Source organism: Rhincodon typus, chromosome 17, assembly GCF_021869965.1.
Source record: "Rhincodon typus isolate 14 chromosome 17, sRhiTyp1.1, whole genome shotgun sequence".
In the NCBI taxonomy this organism is placed as follows: domain Eukaryota; kingdom Metazoa; phylum Chordata; class Chondrichthyes; order Orectolobiformes; family Rhincodontidae; genus Rhincodon; species Rhincodon typus.
Window position 1 is genome coordinate 42,125,997 of NC_063348.1, and position 23,430 is coordinate 42,149,426.

General features: G+C 37.6%; 1 protein-coding gene across 2 annotated transcripts in view; it reads right to left on the bottom strand.

Moving 5' to 3' along the window:
- Positions 1–23,430, bottom strand: part of cstf3 (cleavage stimulation factor, 3' pre-RNA, subunit 3) — a 106,102-nt gene that overhangs the window by 58,427 nt on the left and 24,245 nt on the right. For both annotated transcript variants that reach the window (XM_048606830.1, XM_048606829.1), the window contains exons 2-3: positions 18,847–18,948; positions 18,570–18,665 (exon numbers count right to left, since the gene is read on the bottom strand). In XM_048606830.1, coding sequence (XP_048462787.1) covers positions 18,570–18,665; positions 18,847–18,948 — 198 coding nt within the window. The remainder of the gene's footprint in view (positions 1–18,569; positions 18,666–18,846; positions 18,949–23,430) is intronic.

Consider the following 23,430-nt stretch of genomic DNA (forward strand, 5'->3'; position numbering starts at 1 on the left):
AGTTGAAAATTTCTCATCCAAAGATTGGAAAGATTGATAACAATATATTTGTTGCCAACATCCTACCCCACAAGAAAACAAATCTAGCCACTAACTTTGCCATACCACAGCCTAAAGGAGGATACAGACTGACTGGGTAAAAACTTGGCACACAAAATATAATCTAGGATAATGAGAGGTTATGCAATTTGGCAGGAAAAATAAGAGACGAGGAATATTACTTCAATGAAGAAAGACTGCAGAAAGATACAGCAGAGGGGAATTTCGGGATCCTCATGTATAATGAATTCCAAAATTCTAGCATCCATGTTCAGCATATAAAAGGGAAGGCAAATGGACTGTTGGACTTTATTTCAAAATGGAGTGGAGTATAAAAACAGGATGTACTGCTAAAAGTCCCTAGTAAGGGCATACCTGGAATATCTTCCAACCGCCTCCCCCTCCCTCTCTATTTTTTTCAGAATCCCCTTCCCCTCCCCCATTTCTGAAGAAGGGTCCAGACTCGAAACGTCAGCTTTCCTGCTCCTCTGATGCTGCTTGGCCTGCTGTGTTCATCCAGCTCGACACCTTGTTATCTCAGATTCTCCAGCATCGGCAGTTCCTACTATCCCTGGAATATTGCTCCCTTTATCCAAGGCATATCTTGGTAGTGAAAGCAGTCCAAAGAAAATCCACCAGATCGAGTCTGGGGAGAAAGCTTTCATTATGAGAAGTAGTTGAATAGTTTGGCATGTACTCATTGGAGAAGATGCTGAGACATTACCACAATGGGAAGCAGAGTTTAGGATCAGAAGATGTAAGCTCAAAGTAAAGGATCGTCCATTTCTGACCTTCTCTCAGAAGGTAATGAATCTGTGGAATTCTGGAGCGCACAGAGCTGTAGAAATTGGGTTGATAAGTATATTCAAGCTGAGAGAGAGACACATTCTTAAATCAGAAGGATTGGTGGGAGGGAAGGCTGGGGAAAAACGAATTATTGGATCACCTATGATCTCACTGAATGGCACAAAAAACTGTATAGACCAAATGGCTTACTTCTATTCTTACGGTCTTACTACTTTGCACCAGCCAAACACACAGACACAGGGTGGATTAGACTGTTTGCAATGCCAGCCTTTGTGACTTAAACTGAGCTTCAAATTTCATCACCAAATTGCCAACGTCTAGTTGTCTCAGACTAACGTCCTCACTTGCTGAAAACATTATCCATGTTTTGTTAGATTTAGATTTAACTATTCTAGTGCTCTCTTGACCAACATTCTACCTTCCACAAAATTTAACTCCTCCAAATCTGCCTTCTCTATACCGACTTGCACCACATCCAGTTTGCTGCTTACTAACCTATATTTGCTCCAATGCCTTGAATTTATAACCTTCATCCTTGATTAGACCCTTCCAATACCTTCCTACAATTCATCAATTTCCATGGTTGACCATTGGTGGCCATGCTTTAAATTCTACAGCTTTCTCCTTAAATCTCTCATGTAAATGTTCCTTAAAAAGTCCTATTTGGCCAAGCTATCTCATTTAGCACACTGTTAAAAGCACTAAACTTTATGCCTTGATGCACTCCCAGTTATCCTTACAAACGTTTACTTCACACACAGCGCAGAATCCAGCCCTTTGGTCAAAATGGTCATGTTGGTGCTTATGCTACATACAAGCCTTTTCCAAACTGACTTCAACTATCTCCATCAGCATGGAATAGTCTCTTCTCCAGGTTCCTTCCATATGCATTAATGCTATTCATCTCACTATTCACGACAAAATTTCCTTTTTGTTTTACCACCCCTTGGGTAATGGAATATATTTTGGTATAGTTATAACCATCTCATTTTAATACTCTCTGGTTTTGGACTTCCATGTCTTATGTAATTTCAAAGGCTGTGCATATTTCATCAGGCCACCCTGAACCATCCCTCTTCAACAAATGTAATATTGGTCCAGTCTTTCTTGATAACAATGCATGTTGTACTACCATCCAACTAAATTTATTTTTTTAGAATTTTGTCAGTACTCAAGTATCCTTTTCATATTAAACATTAAAACTATACACTGTAATGGTAAGTGTGGTCCAACGAGTTAAATACATTAACGTGACTACTTGCCCTCTACACATTTCTTTCTTTTCTGCCTAATTAGTTTTGGCAGAAATTTCTCAAAATTCTTTTTTTCTGATCAAAACACAAAGTGTGGACTGTACTGAAGTTATTTCTATCTTAACATTTAAGCTATGCTGCAATTACACACATTTGCTGGATTTCATTTCCATCTGAAATCAAGCAATGCCTCATTTTTCTAACTTAAAAAGAAGCTGACCTCATTTACTCTAAATCTTTTGATTTGTGGCAGAAAACTATGACAAAACCATTTAAACATACAGAATCACATATCAAATATTGTGATCAGTTTGCCCACTGACTAAATAACTGGCATCACACACCAACTGAATCTTACCAATCACTTAATAAGCTGAGAGTTTCTGCTTAGGGGTAGGTAGAGAAGTAAGGATTCGTCTTCAATTTAAGTCCAACTTCCTTCAAACAGATATAAAAGAGGAGACTGTGTTAAAACTTAGACAAATGCAAAATACTGCTTACTGACAAAGATTACCACCATAGGCATGCATTTTAAAGACCGCTTCACAGCACCAATTTTTATACGCATTTATGAACCAAACAGGGGACAGTGTTAGAACCCATCCATACGGAATTCAAGGGCTACTGATAGGTACTGTTTGAAACTGTAAAGACATCTAGCTACTTAAAGCATTAGGCAGCCATATGAGGATAATGCTTTCCCAGCATCACTTTTTTCCTCATGCCCAAAATGAACTGGAGAAAATGGTGAGGCAGCTTATTGAATCACCACTACCTCCAATCATGCTAAAGTGCTGAGGAAGGGAAGTTGAAGGATTTTGACTCAGCAATGAAGGAATAGTAATATATTTCTGGGTTATCGTTGAGAGAGATTTAGAAGGTGGTAGCATTCCCATACATTAGAGCCCTATTGTTCTGGGTTATGAAAATTGCAAATTTAAATAGATGCTGATGCAGCAGCCCTGGTAAATTGCTCCAGTTTTTTTCAACGGTATAGGAATACACTGGTAAAAAAGAGGGAGTGAAACTTTGAGATGGTAAATGGAACATGAATCAAATATATGTTTGAGCTTCTTGGTTGTCTCTGGGAGTTGCCAGGCAAGTAGAAAGTATTCCATCTCACCTAACTGGTGCAGACCAGACAAATTTGGAGTTACTCACTGCAGAATGCCCAGCCTTAGACCTGCTTCGGTAGCCATAGTCAAGTTCCTGGTCAATGTCAAGCCCCAGGATGTTGATGGTGAAGAATACAGCAATGATTAACCTCATTGCATATTAAAGGAGCTAGATTCTCTCTCATCAAGATGGTTTTTACCTGGCAAGTAACATGCATGCCACATATTAACTTAAACCTCATTACTTAGGTCTTGTTGTATGCAGGTAGAGCTTGTAGTTTGAGAAACTGCAAACAGAACTGAACGTGATTCAATTATCAGCATTTTGATGCATGGTTAAGTCTTTCAAAGTTTGTTTGGCAAAAACCTATGAAAAAACTGGCCTTATGAACATGAAAATAAGAGCCTGTGTGTGAATTATTGTTAATAGGAGATCATACAATTCCCATTCCATAGCTAGTGAAGTGCAGACGATGTAGCATTACATGGTGTCAGAAAGACACTTTGCATGCTGATCCAAAAGACATCACTGAGTACAGCAACACAGCAAATCTACCAGGTAATACCACATGCATTACATTTAAGTTCCAGAAATTGATGCGCAAGGTGCCACTTTGGAGGAAGATGTCAAGAAAGTTTAATCATGTTTCATTTGATGGGTGTATGCTCTTATATGCATGCCAAGTATTCACATTTACTGCTGGCTCAAACAAAGTTATACAAAAATTTAGCTTTATTGCTAACCGTGAGGACCACAGACAATAGTGCAGTTACAGTTTATAATTAAATGTTGTAACATATTCAATTCTCATCTATAAAAGCACTATAACTCAAGAGTTTGTAACTAAAACACAGCTTTCAAACGACACAGAGTCAAATCTTTCCTGCATGCTGACAATACATGGGGAAAAAAGTGGATGATTCAGAAAATTACAAGCGCCTTATTCATTTCGAAAAAGGCCATCCACAGGCCGATCAAGAGATGGTGATGGAAAAACGCCGAACAGCAGACAAGCACCATACTTCTGACAACTCTTCTCATTAAGCCCCACACATTTGCAGTGAAAGTGAACACCTAGCATGTGATAATGTAATCTCTACTGGAAGATCTGTCTTCAGGCCAAGTACATAACTCACTTTTGTCCTTGCAGGTCTAGAACAATAACTTACCAGAATAAAACTAGCACCCCTTGAAGCCCTGTTTCTCCCACCAATCTTCACAAGTAACAGCACTGCTACATGTGACACGGATTGGTGGTCTCGAAGACACTAGTGGATACAGCACTAGACCAAAGAATACTTCAAAAAGAACATTAGGTTGCGTGTTTCCATACAGGAACTATTTTGAGAAATTCAATAGCATGGCAGCACTGAATAGGTGAGTCACATTCCTGCAGCACATTAGTACAAAAGACAAAATAGTTAGCTCTCTTACTGCTGCATTTGGTTACATTATAGCTGTGGAGAACACAGGCAGGCATTGCATTGCTTGTCAGTGCTCAAATTGTAATAATGTATGGATGTGATGGTAAACTACTAAGTGTATAAAACCTGTGACAGTTGTTTACAGGTGTCTGTGCTGCTGTTGTATTTTCGTGATATAAACGAGCGTAGGTAAATCCACCTTTTTTCTAAGGTTTTGGAGTCCACCTTTTCTATCGATTTGGAGGGTGGTATATCAATCCTCCAAAAAAAAAATCCCCAGAGAAATATTCACCACATTGCTGAAGAGTTCAGCAAAACACTGTGGGTCCAGATTGCCTGGAACATTGTTCTCAAACTAAAAAGGCCACAAGGTTTGGGTTTGAGATCATTGTTTAAAAATCTCCTTCAACTCAAATTTTTCAGTTTTACATTGAGCGGCTGCAACTGACAACCTAGACTGCACTCTGCATTCAGTTGTGATCCAAGGAAGAGATTGGGGTAAACAATTGTACGCATACGTTCAATGAACATACATAAGATAGCACAAAAAAATTAAATAAAAAAAATTCAAGTTGACCTGTCAGTTACTACCTAACCACAGTTTTAGGTGTAACTGATGAGGAAACACCCTCAATGTAGGTTTGAGAAATAGCAATTTGTTTCTTCCATATTCAATGCTAACTTTGTTTGATTGAATCTTATAAATATACAGTTTAACAGGGAGCAATCAGCTCTCATTGTACATAATCTCAATTATTTGTACTGTTAATATTTTGAAAGTATTCATTATAAAAGTCTGGGAATGTTAGAAGAACAACAACATTATAACTTAGACTCTTCACACTGAATTAGATCTTCATTACCGACCAAAAGACTTCCCTAACCATAACACAATCAAGATTAGAGGGGAACATTCATGTGAAAAGAGAGGGGTAATCTTCTGACAACTAACCCAACAAGACCAAAGTCCACACACCTTAAAACAACACAATTCACTGGTGAACATGCCACCTATGAAACGAAATGTGCCACTTTACTTTCTGGGTATCCATTTTAATACAAATCAATTTATTTGAAATGAGAGCAGGACAGTATGCTTAATTTGCCCCTTCCAGTATGTCTCAAGGGAAGTTAGTTTTTTTCAAAAAAGTGCCATTGTACATATAGGCTGCCTCATCTGACTTGAAGTGAGAGACACTTCCAGTGCAATTGCAAGCACAAAATGAAAATAGCCAGACATGTCTGGAAATTATAAGTTGCTGAACTACAGTTGCAATCTCTCTCTCTAAGGCATTCAGTGATGCACTGCAATGGTTAAATAAATGTAGAGTGATTGCAGCCATGATTTGTATTTCCCGTGTTAAACTTGAAAGCAGAATTGATTCACATGTCCCTGCAAAATAGTTTGGGCATACTGTTATTTCCCGGTTGTCCAGTTATCTTTAAAAAAGTTCTGAAGAACTGCTACCCTACTTAATATTGATAATTGTTATTTACTTAGGATGCAGAAAACAGATAAAGTTTTGAGGGAGAAGTGCTGAACAAAGTATAACTTAGAAAAAGTATTGCAGAAATGTTGCCCATTTTATTTTGATTGCAAGAATCTAGTTTTGGCAACCTTAGGTACATTTTATCTCCCAGTCTCAAGAATTAAACGAAAACTTTGACTGAGGTCAAGAGAAGGTTAAAAGGTTCAAGAGATTATAAAGTTGCATGTTGATCCACATGATTGTAATTGCACATAACTAACATAACTAATTGTGCAGTTCAAGAAAATCTCAAAAGCAATTAATGACACTTGATTTGATCATTTGCCCCCATTTGGGGAGGTGGGGGTCAACAATAATGAAAGACCAATAGCTTGGAGTAACTTTAACCACCCACCCCCCCCCACCCCCCAAGAACTTCCAGAATTGGATTAATGTGGTATGCACTATTTGAAGTAATCAGACAATGTCCACTTGGTCACTATATCAAATTCAGCATGGCCGCATAATGGTAATGGCAGTGCATTACTAATTCAGAACTTGTCACCAATTCGTAGTGACAGGGCTTGAATCCTACCATGGTAGATGAAATTTACATGTTTCAGTTTTAAAAACCTGGCTATACAGCTAGTGCGTGGATCAGATTTAATGCCAACAGTGAAGGGTTCAATCCCCATTCTGGGGGAGACAGACTGACCTGCAGCAAGACAAAATAAAAAAAGTCATGGCACTGCTATAATTAAAAGACATGCACGTAACTCAAGACAACTAAAAGGTTGTCATAGGGTTCAAAGTGTTCGTCAGTTGAATAAATAGAAATAACCAGTCCCAGGATTCTGTATACACAAGTGCCTAAAAATTCTGAAGTAAAAATTAAAGTGAAATGTCAACTGTATCCAGCCTTTTTTGGGGACAGAGGGAGAAACACTTTTGTGCTCAGTATCAGAAGACAGTAGTCACTACAATGATGCAATAAAAGTTTTGTCTCCATATCCCATAAGAACAGGACTCAGGCACAACATGCTAACCACTGAGATGATAGTAATAATTAAAATCAGCAGACTGGAATTCTAGTTGGGTCCCATCTGTGGAACATCTTTACCCACTGGATTTTAAGAAACTGAGTCAATGAGATTTTATTCCTTGCAACTTTTTGATGGCAGTCTTTTGTTTGGTTGGCCAAGAGTAATTGTGAAACAACAAAAAATAAAAACAAGAACTTTTTAAGATGATCATTTATAACTACACCAATTTTAATTGTGGACTCTTGCATCAACTAAACCAAGAATCAAACTCTGTTGTTCCATAAAATGTCAGTGTAATCTTGATTAGTTTTATACATACCATAAATCAAAAAAACAAACATTTACCATTTGGTTAGATTGTGTTTGTGATCTTTTATTAGGCCTGTACATTTTATTACTTAGCTCTATGCATTTTACACCCACATGCATGGAATGTCATATGATCATGTTAACTAGTTTAAATCCATGTTCTGGCATGTGGGTGTGATATTCAGTACATGGCACCATTGCATTTGGATATAACATTCACGTTAAGTGGAAAATAATGATGTAGGTAATTCCATGCAAACATGCATTGGTGCAGTGGGAGCATGGCAGTGTTGCTCTGGTACTAAGCAAATGTCCATAGGTAATGTTAGTGATCATTTTTAAATGAACAGATGATATGCTACCAAAATTTTAAAGAGATCAATTGTTAGTTAAGCATTGTTGAGACACTCACTGAATACAGGTCATCACAGCACAACAAACCACCCTCAAAAGCCTTGCAAAATTAAAGATAGTACCTAACTTAAATATGTAAGCGAAGAGGAAATAAACATACTTATTTATATTGATCATTTTAGCCACATGCAGCAGCAGTGTGTTGATGATGCAAACACCTAACTGAATTTCAGTTAAAGGAGCATGCCTCATCAAGATGCATTTTAAAAGGAAGAGATCAGGAAGCAAATTGGATCATGTTTTACATATGGATAATGACATTCAGCAGGACTCAGCCATTTTTAACCTCCACTAACGTTTTGAGGGAAGACAGAAGATACTGCAGACTCCAGAAACATTAAATATTAGAATTATAAATTTTTTAAAAAAATCATATTTGAGGATGAAATTAGCAAAGTACATAAAAGTCTCTCTAACAGAGTGTAAGAGCAGCGTTAGGCTATTCACCCGAATGTGCTCTTCCATTCAATATGATCACGGCTGACCGTTGAGCTCAATACCCTAATCCTGCCATCCCCTCGTATCCTTAACCACAACTGCATTCTTTACCTCCTCCTTGAAAACGTTTAGGCCTCAACCACTTTCTTTGAAAGTGAATTCCACAGGCTCACCCCTCTCTGGGTGAAGCAATTTTTCATCTCAGTCCTAAAGGTTTATCCCTTAACCTTAAGGTATGACCTCTGGTTCTGGATTTCCCCTGCCATCGGAAATATCATTCTTGCATCTAACCAGTCTTGTCCTGTTGTTTGAAACCTATAAAATTCTACGAGATTCTTTCCTCCTCACCCACCCCACCCAATTTTTTTAAACTCCAGTGAACACAATCCTAACCGATTCAGTCTCTCCTCATACATCAGTCCTACCATCCCAGGAATCAATTTGGTAACCCTTGGCTGGCCTCCCACTAGAGCAACACCATCCTTCCTCAAAGGAGACCAAAGCTGCACACAATTTTCCAGGTGTGATCTTACCAATGCCTTGTACAGTTACGGCAAGACATCCTTCTTTCCATACTCAATTCCTCTCGCTATGAAGCCAACATACAGTTTGCCTTCTTTAATGCCTGCTGCACCTGCACTTTCAGCAACTGATGCACAAGGACACCCAGGTCTTGTTGAAAAATGTCCCCCTCTCAATTTACAGTCAAATAATCTGCCTTACTATTTTTGCTACCAAAATGGATAAACTCACATTTATAAAAATGGCAAACAGGATTGAGGCCTGGTTTCCCAAGTGTGAATGGACATACTGTGTCCCAAAGTCAACTCAGATGACATTCAAGAATTGCTGGCAGTCATTTTAAACAGGGTTAATGTCATTTGCACATGACAAGGAGCCTGGTGACTGGTTAAGGACACCATTCCAAAATAGTCAGAAACTGTTGAGCTCTTCCAGTTGTCTATAGGGCAATCCATGGATTTTTCTCCTTTTTGTTAAAAAGATCTTAACAGCCAAGAGCATCTTGCTCTATAAGAGAAGTCAAATGCTGGAAATCTGAAACAAAAAGAGAATGTTGGTAACACTCAGCTCAGACAAATTTCTCTAACTCTTACTTTCACCAATTGTGTGTAGGCCAATGTTCATAGCTTTTTGGTGATGAGGGGTCAGATTTCTCTCCACAAATGCTGCCAGACTTGCCCAGTTTTTCCAGCATTGTTTTTGTTTCTGATTTACAGCATCCTCATTCCTTTGTTTTTATTTAGCATTTTGATAGTTTCCAAATTTATTATTGGCAAAAAGCAAGCTACAGTCCAAGTTGTGTTGGCAAGTTGAGTAAATCCCAGAGGTCCCACAATTTCAGGGATATAATCAACTGTGCAATTTGCCAAAAGGTGTGGCTGGAGAAGCACAATGGTTGCACCAAACACAGCATAACTCAGTTAGCCCCGTTCCCAGGAATTAATGCAAGAAGAAAATGCCCTAAATAACCATGTTCATCCAGGAAATTGTGTGCTAATAATCTTATCTTCCTAACACAGCAACATATTTTTACTATTTTTGATATTTCAGATTATTCTTAACATTTATATTTAACCTTCCTGACATTTGATAATGGAAAAACTGATCATGAAATCAAAAATCCCTTCACTGTCACTTTTATTTATCTGTAGTCGTCAATGACTAACAGATCAATTATTGTGTGTGAGTTTTGCTACAGTGGATCATAGTCTAAATATGAATAAGGCAAAAAGAAAATGTTCTGGATTCCACAAAGTGAAGTGAACAGATCATGCAAATAACTGTCAACAGCCTAATCTCCTTGTAGAATCTGGAAAGCACAAATTAAATTTTTTTTTAAAGCAAAATGACTTCTGACTCCCATTACTGCTGCGGAATATTCCAAATTGATGTTTCCAATTCATCCATTCATTGACTGCAACTTTGACTGTAAACAATTTGTTTCAAAATACCAAAATAGCACTCATTTTCCCAAACCCTATGTATACGACTTCAGTGGAGACAGTCTAGCAAGACTATAAATTCTTCATAGGAAGCTAATTCCTTCTCGACATCAGAAAGTAACAAAATTAAGTCTTGCAGTGTATGAAAGGTAAAGACAAATATAAAGCATCTTAGTTCTGTTATTACATTGGCTGTCAGATGCATTCTACAGAAGCTGTAGAAATTAACGAGCTGAAAAAGGAGGGGTTAGGTTACACAGGAAGTAAATGTATAACCAAAATTAACTTAGTTTTGATGGTTTAGATAAGTTAAAACAAATGTAATTCCTAATCTACACCTTAAGATCGAAGCATCCAATTGGCTACTTGATTGATCTTGAACATAATTTTTGGTGCAGTGGAGGGCAGTAAAGAGAAGAGTAAGTTTTACTAATTTAATGCAGAAAATGTTCCATTAGTTAGCCTTCTGTGGAATGACACACGGAGAGTCAAAACCAAGCATGTCCTTCAAGTGAACTATATATTTAGGGGAGTAAAGTAGTAAGAGTTTTAATAAGACATCATACATTGTCCTTTTTGAGATACTTTTATTTTATTCTTCAGAGTTAAACAGCAAGTTACAGCAATTTGGGAAGCAGAGCAGTAGAGCTGGTTTAAACAGAGGTAGAACTGGTTGAAGAATTGGAGTATCTGCAGTTCAGACACTATAGCATGACAGATGAAAGAGTGTAGTGTACACCATGGCAGGTTTACACTGTAGATACAGACACGAATTTGTAATGGACCTAGAAATGTCAAAAGCTGATCAGGAAGCAAGGTTTTGATGATACCAAGAGTGCACCAATGATAGAGTTAAAGATATAAATGTATGAAAAGATTAGTCTAAAGAACATTAAACACACATAACAAGGTACATTCCTGGCACTGACAAAAATCAGTCAGGATTCCTCAAAAATGCAAAGTGAAACCGTAACAGATTCTGCAATCCAATAATGCAATCTTTGCAACTGAAGACAGGTTGAATTTTAATATTTAAAAAAATACTTTACTTGATGCGACCAAATGCATGCGATTTTCAAAATACAACCACAATTATGTTGTACAGCACTTCATTCATGGCTTCCATGTGTGTGCATGCGGGAGCAGGTTTGGATAGACAGGAAAGCACAACTAACCATTTTCAAATTGAATGACAAAATGGTTATAGGGACTAAATAGCCTACTCCTATTTCTTAGCTTGTGTTAGCTGTTGCCTAAAGAAAGTCAAAAAAGAAGGGGGTCAAATTAAATGAAGGAAGACATTCAATTCATTAATTTCCCTTCCCCACTGCCCCAACCCTGGCATTTAAGTGCATTGGGAGTGTTCTGGAACATACTCAGTGGGAGATTTTTCCACTGTTTAAATATACTACATTCAAAGTTCTCTTGTACCCTGTATCACATCTGACTAGTTTCATCATCGAGAAAGTGCAAGGATTTAGGAAAAGTGAATAAATTTGCTTCCTCATGATCCAACAATAGTTGTACAATAAAAAGGTTAGGAAAAATAGGCCTTTAGCAAAGTTAAAAGTTGGGAAAGCTTAAGTAATGAAAGCTTCCAAGTTACATCTGTGTTTCGTATTTCATTAAAAATGAAGTGTACACCATTGAAGGTTATAATACACTTCCCTTCAAGATTAAAAGGTAAAGTTACCACGTAGGAAAAAGACAATGTAGTTGAGGAGAATACTGAGATACAGGCTATTAGACTGGACGGGATTAAGGTTCATAAGGAGGAGGTGTTAGCAATTCTGGAAGGTGTGAAAATAGATAAGTCCCCTGGGCCGGATGGGATTTATCCTAGGATTCTCTGGGAAGCTAGAGAGGAGATTGCAGAGCCTTTGGCTTTGATCTTTATGTCGTCATTGTCTTCAGGAATAGTGCCAGAAGACTGGAGACTAGCAAATGTTGTCCCCTTGTTCAAGAAGGGGAGTAGAGACAACCCTGGTAATTATATACCAGTGAGCCTTACTTCGGTTGTGGGTAAAGTGTTGGAAAGGATTATAAGAGATAGGATTTATAATCATCTAGAAAGGAATAATTTGATTAGGGATAGTCAACACGATTTTGTGAAGGGTAGGTCGTGCCTCACAAACCTTATTGAGTTCTTCGAGAAGGTGACCAAACAGGTGGATGAGGGTAAAGCGGTTGATGTGGTGTATTTGGATTTCAGTAAAGCGTTTGATAAGGTTCCCCATGGTAGGCTATTGCAGAAAATACGGAGGCATGGGATTGAGGGTGATTTAGCGGTTTGGATCAGAAATTGGCTTGCTGTAAGAAGACAGAGGGTGGTGGTTGATGGGAAATGTTCATCCTGGAGTTCAGTTACTAGTGGTGTACCTCAAGGATCTGTTTTGGGGCCACTGCTGTTTGTCATTTTTATAAATGACCTGGATGAGGGCGTAGAAGGATGGGTTAGTAAATTTGCGGATGACACCAAAGTCGGTGGAGTTGTGGATAGTGCAGAAGGATGTTGTAGGTTACAGAGGGACATAGATAAGCTGCAGAGCTGGGCTGAGAGCTGGCAAATGGAGTTTAATGCGGAAAAGTGTGAGGTGATTCACTTTGGAAGGAGTAACAGGAATACAGAGTACTGGGCTAATGGTAAGATTCTTGGTAGTGTGGATGAGCAGAAAGATCTCGGTGTCCATGTGCATAGATCACTGAAAGTTGCCACCCAGGTTGATAGCGTTGTTAAGAAGGCGTACAGTATGTTAGGTTTTATTGGTAGAGGGATTGAGTTTCGGAGCCATGAGGTCATGTTGCAGCTGTACAAAACTCTGGTGCGGCCGCACTTGGAGTATTGCGTACAGTTCTGGTCACCGCATTATAGGAAGGATGTGGAAGCATTGGAAAGGGTGCAGAGGAGATTTACCAGGATGTTGCCTGGTATGGAGGGAAGGTCTTATGAGGAAAGGCTGAGGGTTTTGAGGCTGTTTTCGTTAGAGAGAAGGTTAAGAGGTGACTTGATAGAGACATACAAGATCATCAGAGGAATAGATCGGGTGGACAGTGGGAGCCTTTTTCCTCGGATGGTGATGGCTAGCACGAGGGGACATAGCTTTAAATTGAGGGGTGATAGATATAGGACAGATGTCAGAGGTAGGTTCTTTACTCAGAGAGTAGTAAGGGCGTGGAATGCCCTGCCTGCAAAAATAGTAGACTCGCCCACTTTAAGGGCATTTAAATGGTCATTGGATAAACATATGGATGATAATGGAATAGTTTAGGTTAGATGGGCTTCAGATTGGTTTCACAGGTCGGCGCAACATCGAGGGCCGAAGGGCCTGTACTGCGCTGTAATGTTCTATGTTCTATGGTCTTCCCAGACCACACAGCTACTTTCTCAGAGGCAACTAGGGGTAGTTTAACCTGAGGGCCACCATGCCGCAGGCGAAGGAGAGTCCTTCATGGTAGTGTGGGAATTGAACCAGGGTTGTGGACAACAAACCAGTCAGTCATCCATCCAACGGAACTAAGCAACCCAAAGATTATGTACAAGCTTAGAAATTGTTTTATCTGTTGCTGATTCAGTTTGTTGCTGATTCAGTTTGTTGCTTAGATAGTTAGATGGAACAGATTGAGCAGAAAGTCCAAAAGGATCTAGTGAGTGGGCAAAACTGCAAACGTGAAGTTCGTTGTTGGGAAAGGAAAGACACAAGATGGATAAGATTAGTTTCTAAGTGGTGAGAAACTGAACTGGGAAGGAACAGAGTCCAAAGCCACTGGACAGCTATGAAAAGAAATGGCTAACGCTCTCTTTATAGAGAGGTGGAATACAAAAAGGGGTACAAGTTAATATACAAGTCTAGGAAGACACCACATTTAGCATACTGCATTTAGTTATGGGGACCACATTTCATGCTTTTGGAAGCACAGATAACCAGAATAATAGCAGGGCTAAACACAAAATCAAGTTAGATCACAGACTAAACCTCCTAAACACAAAAACAGTAATCTAATTGAGAGGTTTATTAAAGAGGAATCAGTAAGAGAGAGTGAAACTAAATTTACACTGGAAACAAGGGGTAATAACACTTGTAGTCTTTGAATACCTGGAATGGGCTGAGTTAAATAAGCTTTAAACAAACTGTCATGAGAGGTGGAGTCTATTTTTTTGAAGCAAGGTCAGTTTAAGCAATAGTTCTACACTCAAGTTTAATCTGCAATGTTTTGTGTTGGACATCGGTCATTTCTGGGAGTTTAAAAAAAACTTTGTAAACTGCTCTTTTCTAGCCCCCTTATTGTAAAAGGTTATCAAATCACTTGCAAAATGAAGTATTCTACTTCCCACATTAATTATAGGGTAGATTAAAGTTGTGCATTTATATCGAATCTTTCATTACCATCAGACATTCTAAATGCATTTTACATTTAATGAAGCACTCTTGAGCAACAGACAATCATTGGTGGAATGTGGAAGCCAACTTGCACACTGCAAACTCCTACGGGTTGTAATGTGGTAATGACTAAATTGGTTTTCTTGAATTTGATGAGACACATTAGCCAGGATGTTCCCCAACTCATCTACGCTAACTGAGCTATGGCAGGCTCTGAACAAAAAAAGTTAAAGAGTAATATTTATTCTGCAATAATGCACCATCCCAACCTCCAAAGCAATAGCTACAGTCACATTAGTTTGAATTTTTATTTTTCCTACTTCTTTGGCCATTCAGATCCCCAATAGCTAATTATAGGTAGTTATGTACAGTGTACCTGTCCCTGTTTAAAACTTGATTGAGACAGAATCACATCATAAGACAATAAAATGGCAGGGAGAAAAACAAAGTATTCTAATCTTTTGGAGTACCAACTTCCTATTGCTACTTTACTTTCTACAAAACCATTCACCCCGAAACTCTCCAAAAATAGTCATGCCGTGTTATTGCATACAAAACACAGATGCACGAGTTCTGAAAACTAATCGAACTACAACTGCTAAAAGCATTGTTATTGCCACAGTATATACTTATGAGTGATTCCTGTGGTAAAGTGTCAATGCCTCTGGGACAGAAGACTCAGGTTCATGTCACACCTGCTCACAACAGGTCTGATCAGGTTGTTTAGAAATATCTACACTAATTACGGAATCATGGACGTTTCAACCTTTGGTCTTGCATGATAATGCAGACCCTTTATCACACTACCTTAAAACAACAACTTGCAACTGGTGAGAGATTAAGTATAGATATTACAGAATGGAGCAATCCAATATTGCCCACATTGATCTGGTGCAAACGTGCCTGATATTTCTGCAAAGCAGACGTCTAATATATGAATGTACGAATGGAATGCAAAGAGTTGTAAAATAAAATTCTGAAATGGTCATCTACAGCTATCAAACAAAATTGAGGGCATTATCACAATTCTAAAATGCAAATTCCATAATACAATTTTGCTTTATTTCAAGTGTTTCTTCTTCCTATCTTCATCCTCAATTTTTTCCTCTGTATACATGCCATGTTGGTCAAACAGTGGAAGTGCTGAAACTCACTTTCAGAAATCTGTTTTGCTGCAATTGCAGCCCACCATCAAGAAATCACAAACAAGCTCACAAAGTTTTTATTTAGCTGTACAGTATATTGCCCTGATTACCAAATGTGTCTGTGCAAGTTAATTTTTGTGGACTAACAATTAGAATACACAACGTCAATAACGCTTGCTGGGTAGTGCATGTTTAGAGATATCTGGTGAAGACGAAATCAGGCCTCAATTATCTGTTGAATATTCGATTAAAACTCTTCTTATGAGGCACTAAAGGACATGTGTGAAATCATGTGCCATCTCAAGGCATAGCTTTTGGAAGAAATATGGGAAAATTTGAAAGGGAGTGTATTAAACAATAAGTGGGTAGAACTTATTGCAGTTTTGTGTTATCAAATCTAACACACATCTCAGAACTTATTAAAAATTCAAGGTAAAACGTGCTGTTCTCAGATTTTGCATACTATTATTAAAACAATCAACTCTACTTTAAACAAGTTACACTTCTAAATTACTGCCCACACAAAAGCCAAACAAATGCAATGCTGGGCTATTACTTTAATAATTTGCTTTACACTAGAAAATAAGTGGAATATTGAAATCTTAGTGCAGATTAAATTAGTCTGCATCTCACCTACTCTCCTGAATCTACCTTAAATGCCTGCAAAACATTATGTAATCTCACACTATTTTCTAGTACTCACCACAATTGCAGTTTCCTCACCAATTTTATACAAATAACCACATCCATATACTTTTGCACCTTGTTTTTTTGTATTATCTCCCTGATGAACTCCCTTCTATCAAGTATTGGGACACTTACCCTATTGACAAATTAGTCATGTTACTTTTATTGCCCAATTTGCTTTTCAAAATTTAAATACAATTTAAATATCCTGTTTTCACATTGCAAGATACAAAATTTTAAAATATTTTGTTGCTATCTATCCCTATGCATTTACAATTAGTCTTCCAGATATGACAGCTTCTAGGCTTCTGTTAATACTTATGGTTCCACCAGTGGAGGGTAGGAGACATCTTTCCTGTTTCTCTCAACACCATTCTCTTCTGCCACAGACTGTGCTTAGCTGAATTCAGAACAGAAACTCAAACTGAATCACAGATCATCTTCAATTCCCTGGCGAACATTTAAAACACCAAGTTCTGCCAAAATTGAATGTTATTTGTGGTAGGGTTGCAAAAGTCGTAAGGAAAATTAACAGGGACGAATTGATTGACAAAACAAATTTATCCAATCCAAAAGATGATAAAAAGGAAAATCAGTTCCTTGAAGCATAATAAAACAAAAACCAAAATCAGAGATAGTGTATAAAAACAATACCAAAATGAAGACTAATATCAACAAAATACAGGCAATGTTGTGGGAAAAAAATCAAATTTTTAATGATTCTCCTGTGCAAGATTACAGCTCTGAAGTTTTTTTTGAATTGAGATCACAGATTTCATATTGTTATGATTGCTACAGGATTAATAAAATAACATTGCAACCATCTGGTAAAAGGTATAACCAGAGAAAAAAATCTCACCAATATCGATACCGACATAATGGCATCTTTGCTGCTTACCAAGTTTGTGAAAGCTGCATGCATTTCATAGTAGTAAAAAGAAACTGAAAAATGCCTGGACTTCGAAGTTATTCCCATTATGGCTCGGTGGAAGGATCAGTTTGCAATGGCCATGATTAACTTGGTCTCAACTCTGTGTTTTTAATTGATGTGACAGCAGGTTGACAGTGGGCAGTGCACTTTCATTCAAGACAGACACTGCCTCCAAGACAATGAAATCATGTTAAGATATGATCTATAGTATTGTCATGTCCCTGTTTCTTCAAAGGCAATTAGTCTTTGTGCAACAGTGACAGTTGAAATGTCATGGCATTACAAAGCCTTGTTTTAACTAGACAATGTATTGTACCAAAACAATCTCTCAGCAAGAAGTGGGTGCTGAAAGTCAATATGGACAAAAAGAAACAGCAATAATTTGTTAGGACCTGGTTTCAAGACTCAATTTCTTCAAATACATTAATGTTCAGGAAATTAGTAATGACAAACAACTGTAATATTAACTACTGAATATGAAGGTTGTTTATTTAAATTGTTTATTAAACGAGGACTTTAATAGTACTTAAAAGCATCAAATTACAAACAAACATTCAATGACTTAATCTTTTGTGTGTCTGGCATGAGTATCTAAAGCATTTATTTCATACTTTTGAAAAGGTAAAACAAAGCAAAGTCAGAAATAACTACAGGCTGATCAGAACAACGCTAGCCCTAGAATGGAAATTAAGTTTAATCAAACAACAAAGAATTAAAGGTTAATAGTCTCTCTTGGAAAGCAAAATGCCTCAGCTTGATAATATACTATTAAATACAAGATACTGTGAGTGAACAGAATAAATGAACTCTAAAGAAATGACACGGGAGGCAATAAAGAGACACATGACAACTGAATAAAAGGCCAAAGCACATCAGATACCATTAAAGACTATTTTAATGTTGTTGCAACTCCAACATGCAACAATCATTGGTGTGCAATAGGCCCACCCATTAAAATTTCATTTAAAATGCTTTAAATCCCTACATAAAATACAGTCTATATCTACAAATATAGTCCCAGCCACCTTTAGTTTTAAAAAGTCTGGGTATTCACCTAAAATGATTGTCTAATGTAACTCACTGGTGTGAACTTCATGAAGCAGGGAATGTTACTTTAAAATTAACCTATAAAATTAAGAAAAAGTATTAACCTCAGCTTCAATGTATAGTTTCCAGAATCTGCCAGAGCTCGGGAACTGGGTAACAAGTCGCTCATAGGTCTTCCGCGCTTTGTCTATGGGTTGGTTCTATAAGTAAAAACCATCAAAAATAATTTTTTACAACATTTAAAAATATGCAGTCATAAGCTTTTGACGTTTTCCTCCCCAGTCATCTCAACAAGAGGCAATTTCCACAACTGCTTTAGAAATCATATTGTGCAAGTTTTTGAACTGTATAGCAAACAAACATAACCCTATTTCACTAAACCTGTGCCTCTCGTATGAGAATGCTCCATGCATCAAGGTCATATGGATTTTCTTCTAATTTCTTTTCTGCCTTCTTCACTTTTTCAGGAACATACTCTGGAGCCTGTGGAGAAAGAGCATAAACTTACACGATCATGTGTACCACACCCAGCTGTTTTATATTAAATTTAACTATTAACCAAAACACTCAAAAGCTGCATCAACTCAAACAGCAAATTGAAGTAAACATCTTTAATAACCTACTCTAAAATTAAACATGTAAGTTGTATCCATACAGCACTTAACAGTACTGAAATGCTTAAATTTTGAACAGTTTTAATACAGTTGGATAACTGGAGTAAAAAAAATGGTTTTAGCAGATCAGGAGTTTAAACTTGAGAAACAAATCAATGTAGCACCTTCAGAACATCCCTTGTAAATAAAAGCCAAGGTTTTCAGCAACTTGAAAATATTAAGCATTTCATCAACTGAAAAAGCTTTGTGAGTAGCAATTTAAAGCCTTTATTATCTCCAATTTGTTTTTAAAAGTACCAGTCAACTGAGATCATGGCATTTTTTTAAAAATAACCTCGTAAGTAAACAATTCTATAGTTAAATCCCCTGATGCCAACATTTCACCCAGTAAGTGGTCAGCCACATAGAACAGGAAGGCACAATTGAGAAGTCACCCGAGTTAGGGACATGGTTACTATATGTGGGATACAGGATACAGAAAGCAAGTAGGCAAAAATGGGGCAAATTAAAAAGGACAAACAGGAGGCCACCAACTCTTTGGGAAGAAAATATACATTTTATGGTTGGTTGGCTCGCCGAGCTGGTTTGTTGTTCCGCAGACGTTTCATTACCCTGCTGAATAACATCATCAGTGCAATTGAATTGGTGGTTCTCCTTACCCATGTGGATAGAGATGAGTGAGTATTGGTTGTGTCGTTTTGTAGCCAATTGGTGTTCATGTACCTTTGTTGTACCAATTCGACTGGGGCAACACCAAAATCCTGGGACAAGCAAAGCAGAGACAGGCACAGGAATTCCTAGAAGGCTGGTACTCCACGAAGAAAGCCATCAATAAACACATAGAACTCGACCCCATATACACTGCACTCCGAAGGAAAACCGGAAGTGAGGCAATCCAGCCCAACAGACTCCAGAGTTTAAAAACCAGGCGGGAAAACACACCGGCACTTCAATGGAGGCTGCACTGATGATGTTACCCAGCAGGGTAATGAAACGTCTGCAGAACACAAACCAGCTCGGCAAGCCAACCAACCACAACACCCACAACTCGAGCTACAAATCTACTCCAAAACCTTAAAATGTACATTTTTAAATGTTAGGCATTAGGAACTTTGGAAGAATTTCATGTACTCAAATCACAAGAAAAAGGAGAAAATTATTCCTCAGGATTGAGAGAATCTTTCTTTTGATAGGATTCAAAACAAGTCGGCAAAATCATTACAGTTAAGAGTTTGGCATTGTGGAGTGAATTCAGTACTGTGCTCTCCACATAATATGGAACAGCACAAACATCTGTGAATTCTCAGTCAGTCAAAACTTTCAAGAAAAACTAGCAGATTTTTTGCATTCTTACGAGGATATCCAAGGAAATGGAGCAAAGGAAATTGAGTTAAGATTAAAAAAAAAAATCATATGTAACTAATTCATTTTTAGAACAGGCTAGAGGGGCTGAATGACATTCTCCAGTTCTTGCATCCGAGTTCAAACGCACGCCTGCGCACAATGATTTAAATGGCATTTCATATAGGAGTGAAAGGGCAATTCAGCTAATCTTGACTTAAAAGTAAACAAACCAACAAAGGTTCAAGCTGAATCGCTTTTAGAGGGTAACGTACTGAAACTAAGTCAAAGTAAACAATTTCAGGTGCTGTTTTTGGTACAGCTTGTATAAGGTCGTGAATAGCTAAATGATTCAGATAATGCATTTTCCATATTCAGTACTAGGTCTGCCCTAAATTAACTAATCTCTGCCATAAGAGGAGGTTTGGGATGGTAGGAATGGGAAGACAGGTAAAAGAAAAAAAGGAAATGCCTTTCACTGGGATAGAGCACGGCTGTGAACAGCGAGTGCGGGCAAAAATCGCACGACACCCTGACTTACCAAATACTGACACTCAAAAACATGCAAGATAAAGGTGAGAAAGATATTGGATGGAAACTGGACCACCTACGATGGAGTCAATACTTTTAGGAGATGGGAAGGAGAGAGAATTGGCAAGACAAATATACTGTAATTTAATTTACAGAAGAGCTAAAGGCTGTTAAGATAATGGTCTTAAAATAACAATGTGATGTATCTTAATTTAACAGTTGCCAGAGTCCATTTTGATAATGTGAAAATGGAAACTAATAGGCCAAATGAACAATCTAAAAAGAAGATTCTGCACATATCAGACCAAATCTAGTAAGAACAAGGTCAGATCAAGAAAATCACTTAAAAAGTTGATGGAATTTGGAAACACTTAATATTTGGCATCTTATTCACTATCATAGCAATTTTGAAAGTTCACATCAGGACTTGACTTCACAGGCTAGATGCTGAGGCGACAGTTATGATCAAGATAGACAAAAAACAAACATATTTAACTTAAACTTCATCCAGAAACACCATGTCAACCTACTTTTTAAACCAGGAAAAGGTGTGACATAATGCGAAAAATAATCAAAGTGACACAAATAAGCACATATTTAAAACATGATCATTCTTGGTTGAAGTAATTTAGACTAGTTATATTAGTAATGCAAACAGAAGTTATTCACTTCTCATGAAAGCAATAACATATTGACCATCACTACTTAAAGCTCTTTACATCCACAAAAACTTCAAGTCAAACTAATAACCTTGATAATTTGCAAGTTTGATTTTTAGAATAAAGGCAAATTTAGTAAGTTTCTAAAATCAAACTCTGAAAACTCAAATCTAAATTCTACCTTGAAGCTACATAAAGAAACAAAATAAAGCAAATTCTTAAACCCATGCCTAAGAGTTAACCAGGCTTTCATTAAAAGGCACTTTCCTCCTAAATTCAGTAGTCAATACAAATTGAATGTTTCTCCCTCATTAAAAGCTATAACTCATTGGACAGTGCAACAGGAGAAAGTTATAATTGAGATAGCCAGCTTCCAATTATTTTCTCCACTTCTCACTGTTTTGAAATACCAGGGAATTCCTTGACATTTTAAAAAAGATACCCAAACATTTGTGTTAACTCAAAAGTAACTCTCATCATTAAACTTCAGCAGCAGTAAAGCTTTACTAATGATTTAACACCGGAATAACATTAAAGCTGCAGCATAATCATTTCTTTAAACAAACTGGCTGGAATCTATGAAAATGATAACATTTTGATAATTGTAACACGTCAGTAGAATCAACTCTGCCTCTCTGTACAAATCAAACCAGTTTTGTAGGTAAGACCTAAGGATTCCCAAATAACAAATGTAGAAAACATTCAGTCCTACCCAAATAAATTTTGCTAGTTTTTCTTTAATCACTTTGCAAAAACGTACACTTCCTGCTGGGATAGAATATGGTGGTTGTTGCTAGTCTGGTTACAGACAAATGATCATTACTTGTGGGTATTCTCTCAGAAACTATTAGCAGCTTAGATAACCAGTGGTCAACAAATCATTAATCTGCAACCAACTAAAATGCAACTTATTCCAAGATGGCTTAAGGCAACATCACCAGTGGAATAGGAGATAAGACAGAATCAAAAGTGGAGTGACATGCAGGGGTTCCTTAATGGCTGGAACAAGCTGGAGATGGGGCAAGAGATGTCATGCAGAGATTTGCGCACACAATGTTAAATTCAAGAATGGGATGCAATAAGGCCGTATACGCATGCTGTAAAGGGGGTCCTCAACACACACTGGCGTTATACATCATAAAAGTACAACTTTTATGATCTACAAATAATAATCTACAAATGTTTTATTAACTAGCACCTATGGAACAGGAGTGAAGCAGGAGGTTGATCAAGAGGTCCACATATTTTGTACTTTTAAATTGATTAAGTAATAAAAACATAATCCAGGGGGTAAACACATCACATACTTTATTCACAGCATAAATCACTTAAATAAGACAACTTTGCCTTAAATAAAACTTACTGGCAAATTTTTCCCACAAGAAAAAAATGGAATAAGTAGGGATAGGGACTGTAACAAAATGAGAGAACACAAAGTGACTCAGAAGCATCAAGATGGAATGGAGGCACAGACGCGCACTGTATAGAAAGCAAACAACTTGTGAGTTGAACCAAGTCCAAAAAGACAATAACGCAAGTATGAAGGAATTTTACAATTAATTCCTTAAAGTCAACATGACTACAAAACAATGCATATAGCAGAACCCCTATGCAGACAGTTTGCCTTTTATCTTCCAAGTAGAGCCGAGAGACACACAGCAGCCCAAAATATGCAACCTTCCATCATGGTTCATGAAGTCTGCCCTTTGGAGTAAGGAAGCTTTACAAACCATAATATTCCATATTAGAGACAACAAGGTGCAGAGCTGGATGAACACAGCAGGCTAAGCAGCATCATAGGAGCTCCTATGATGCTGCTT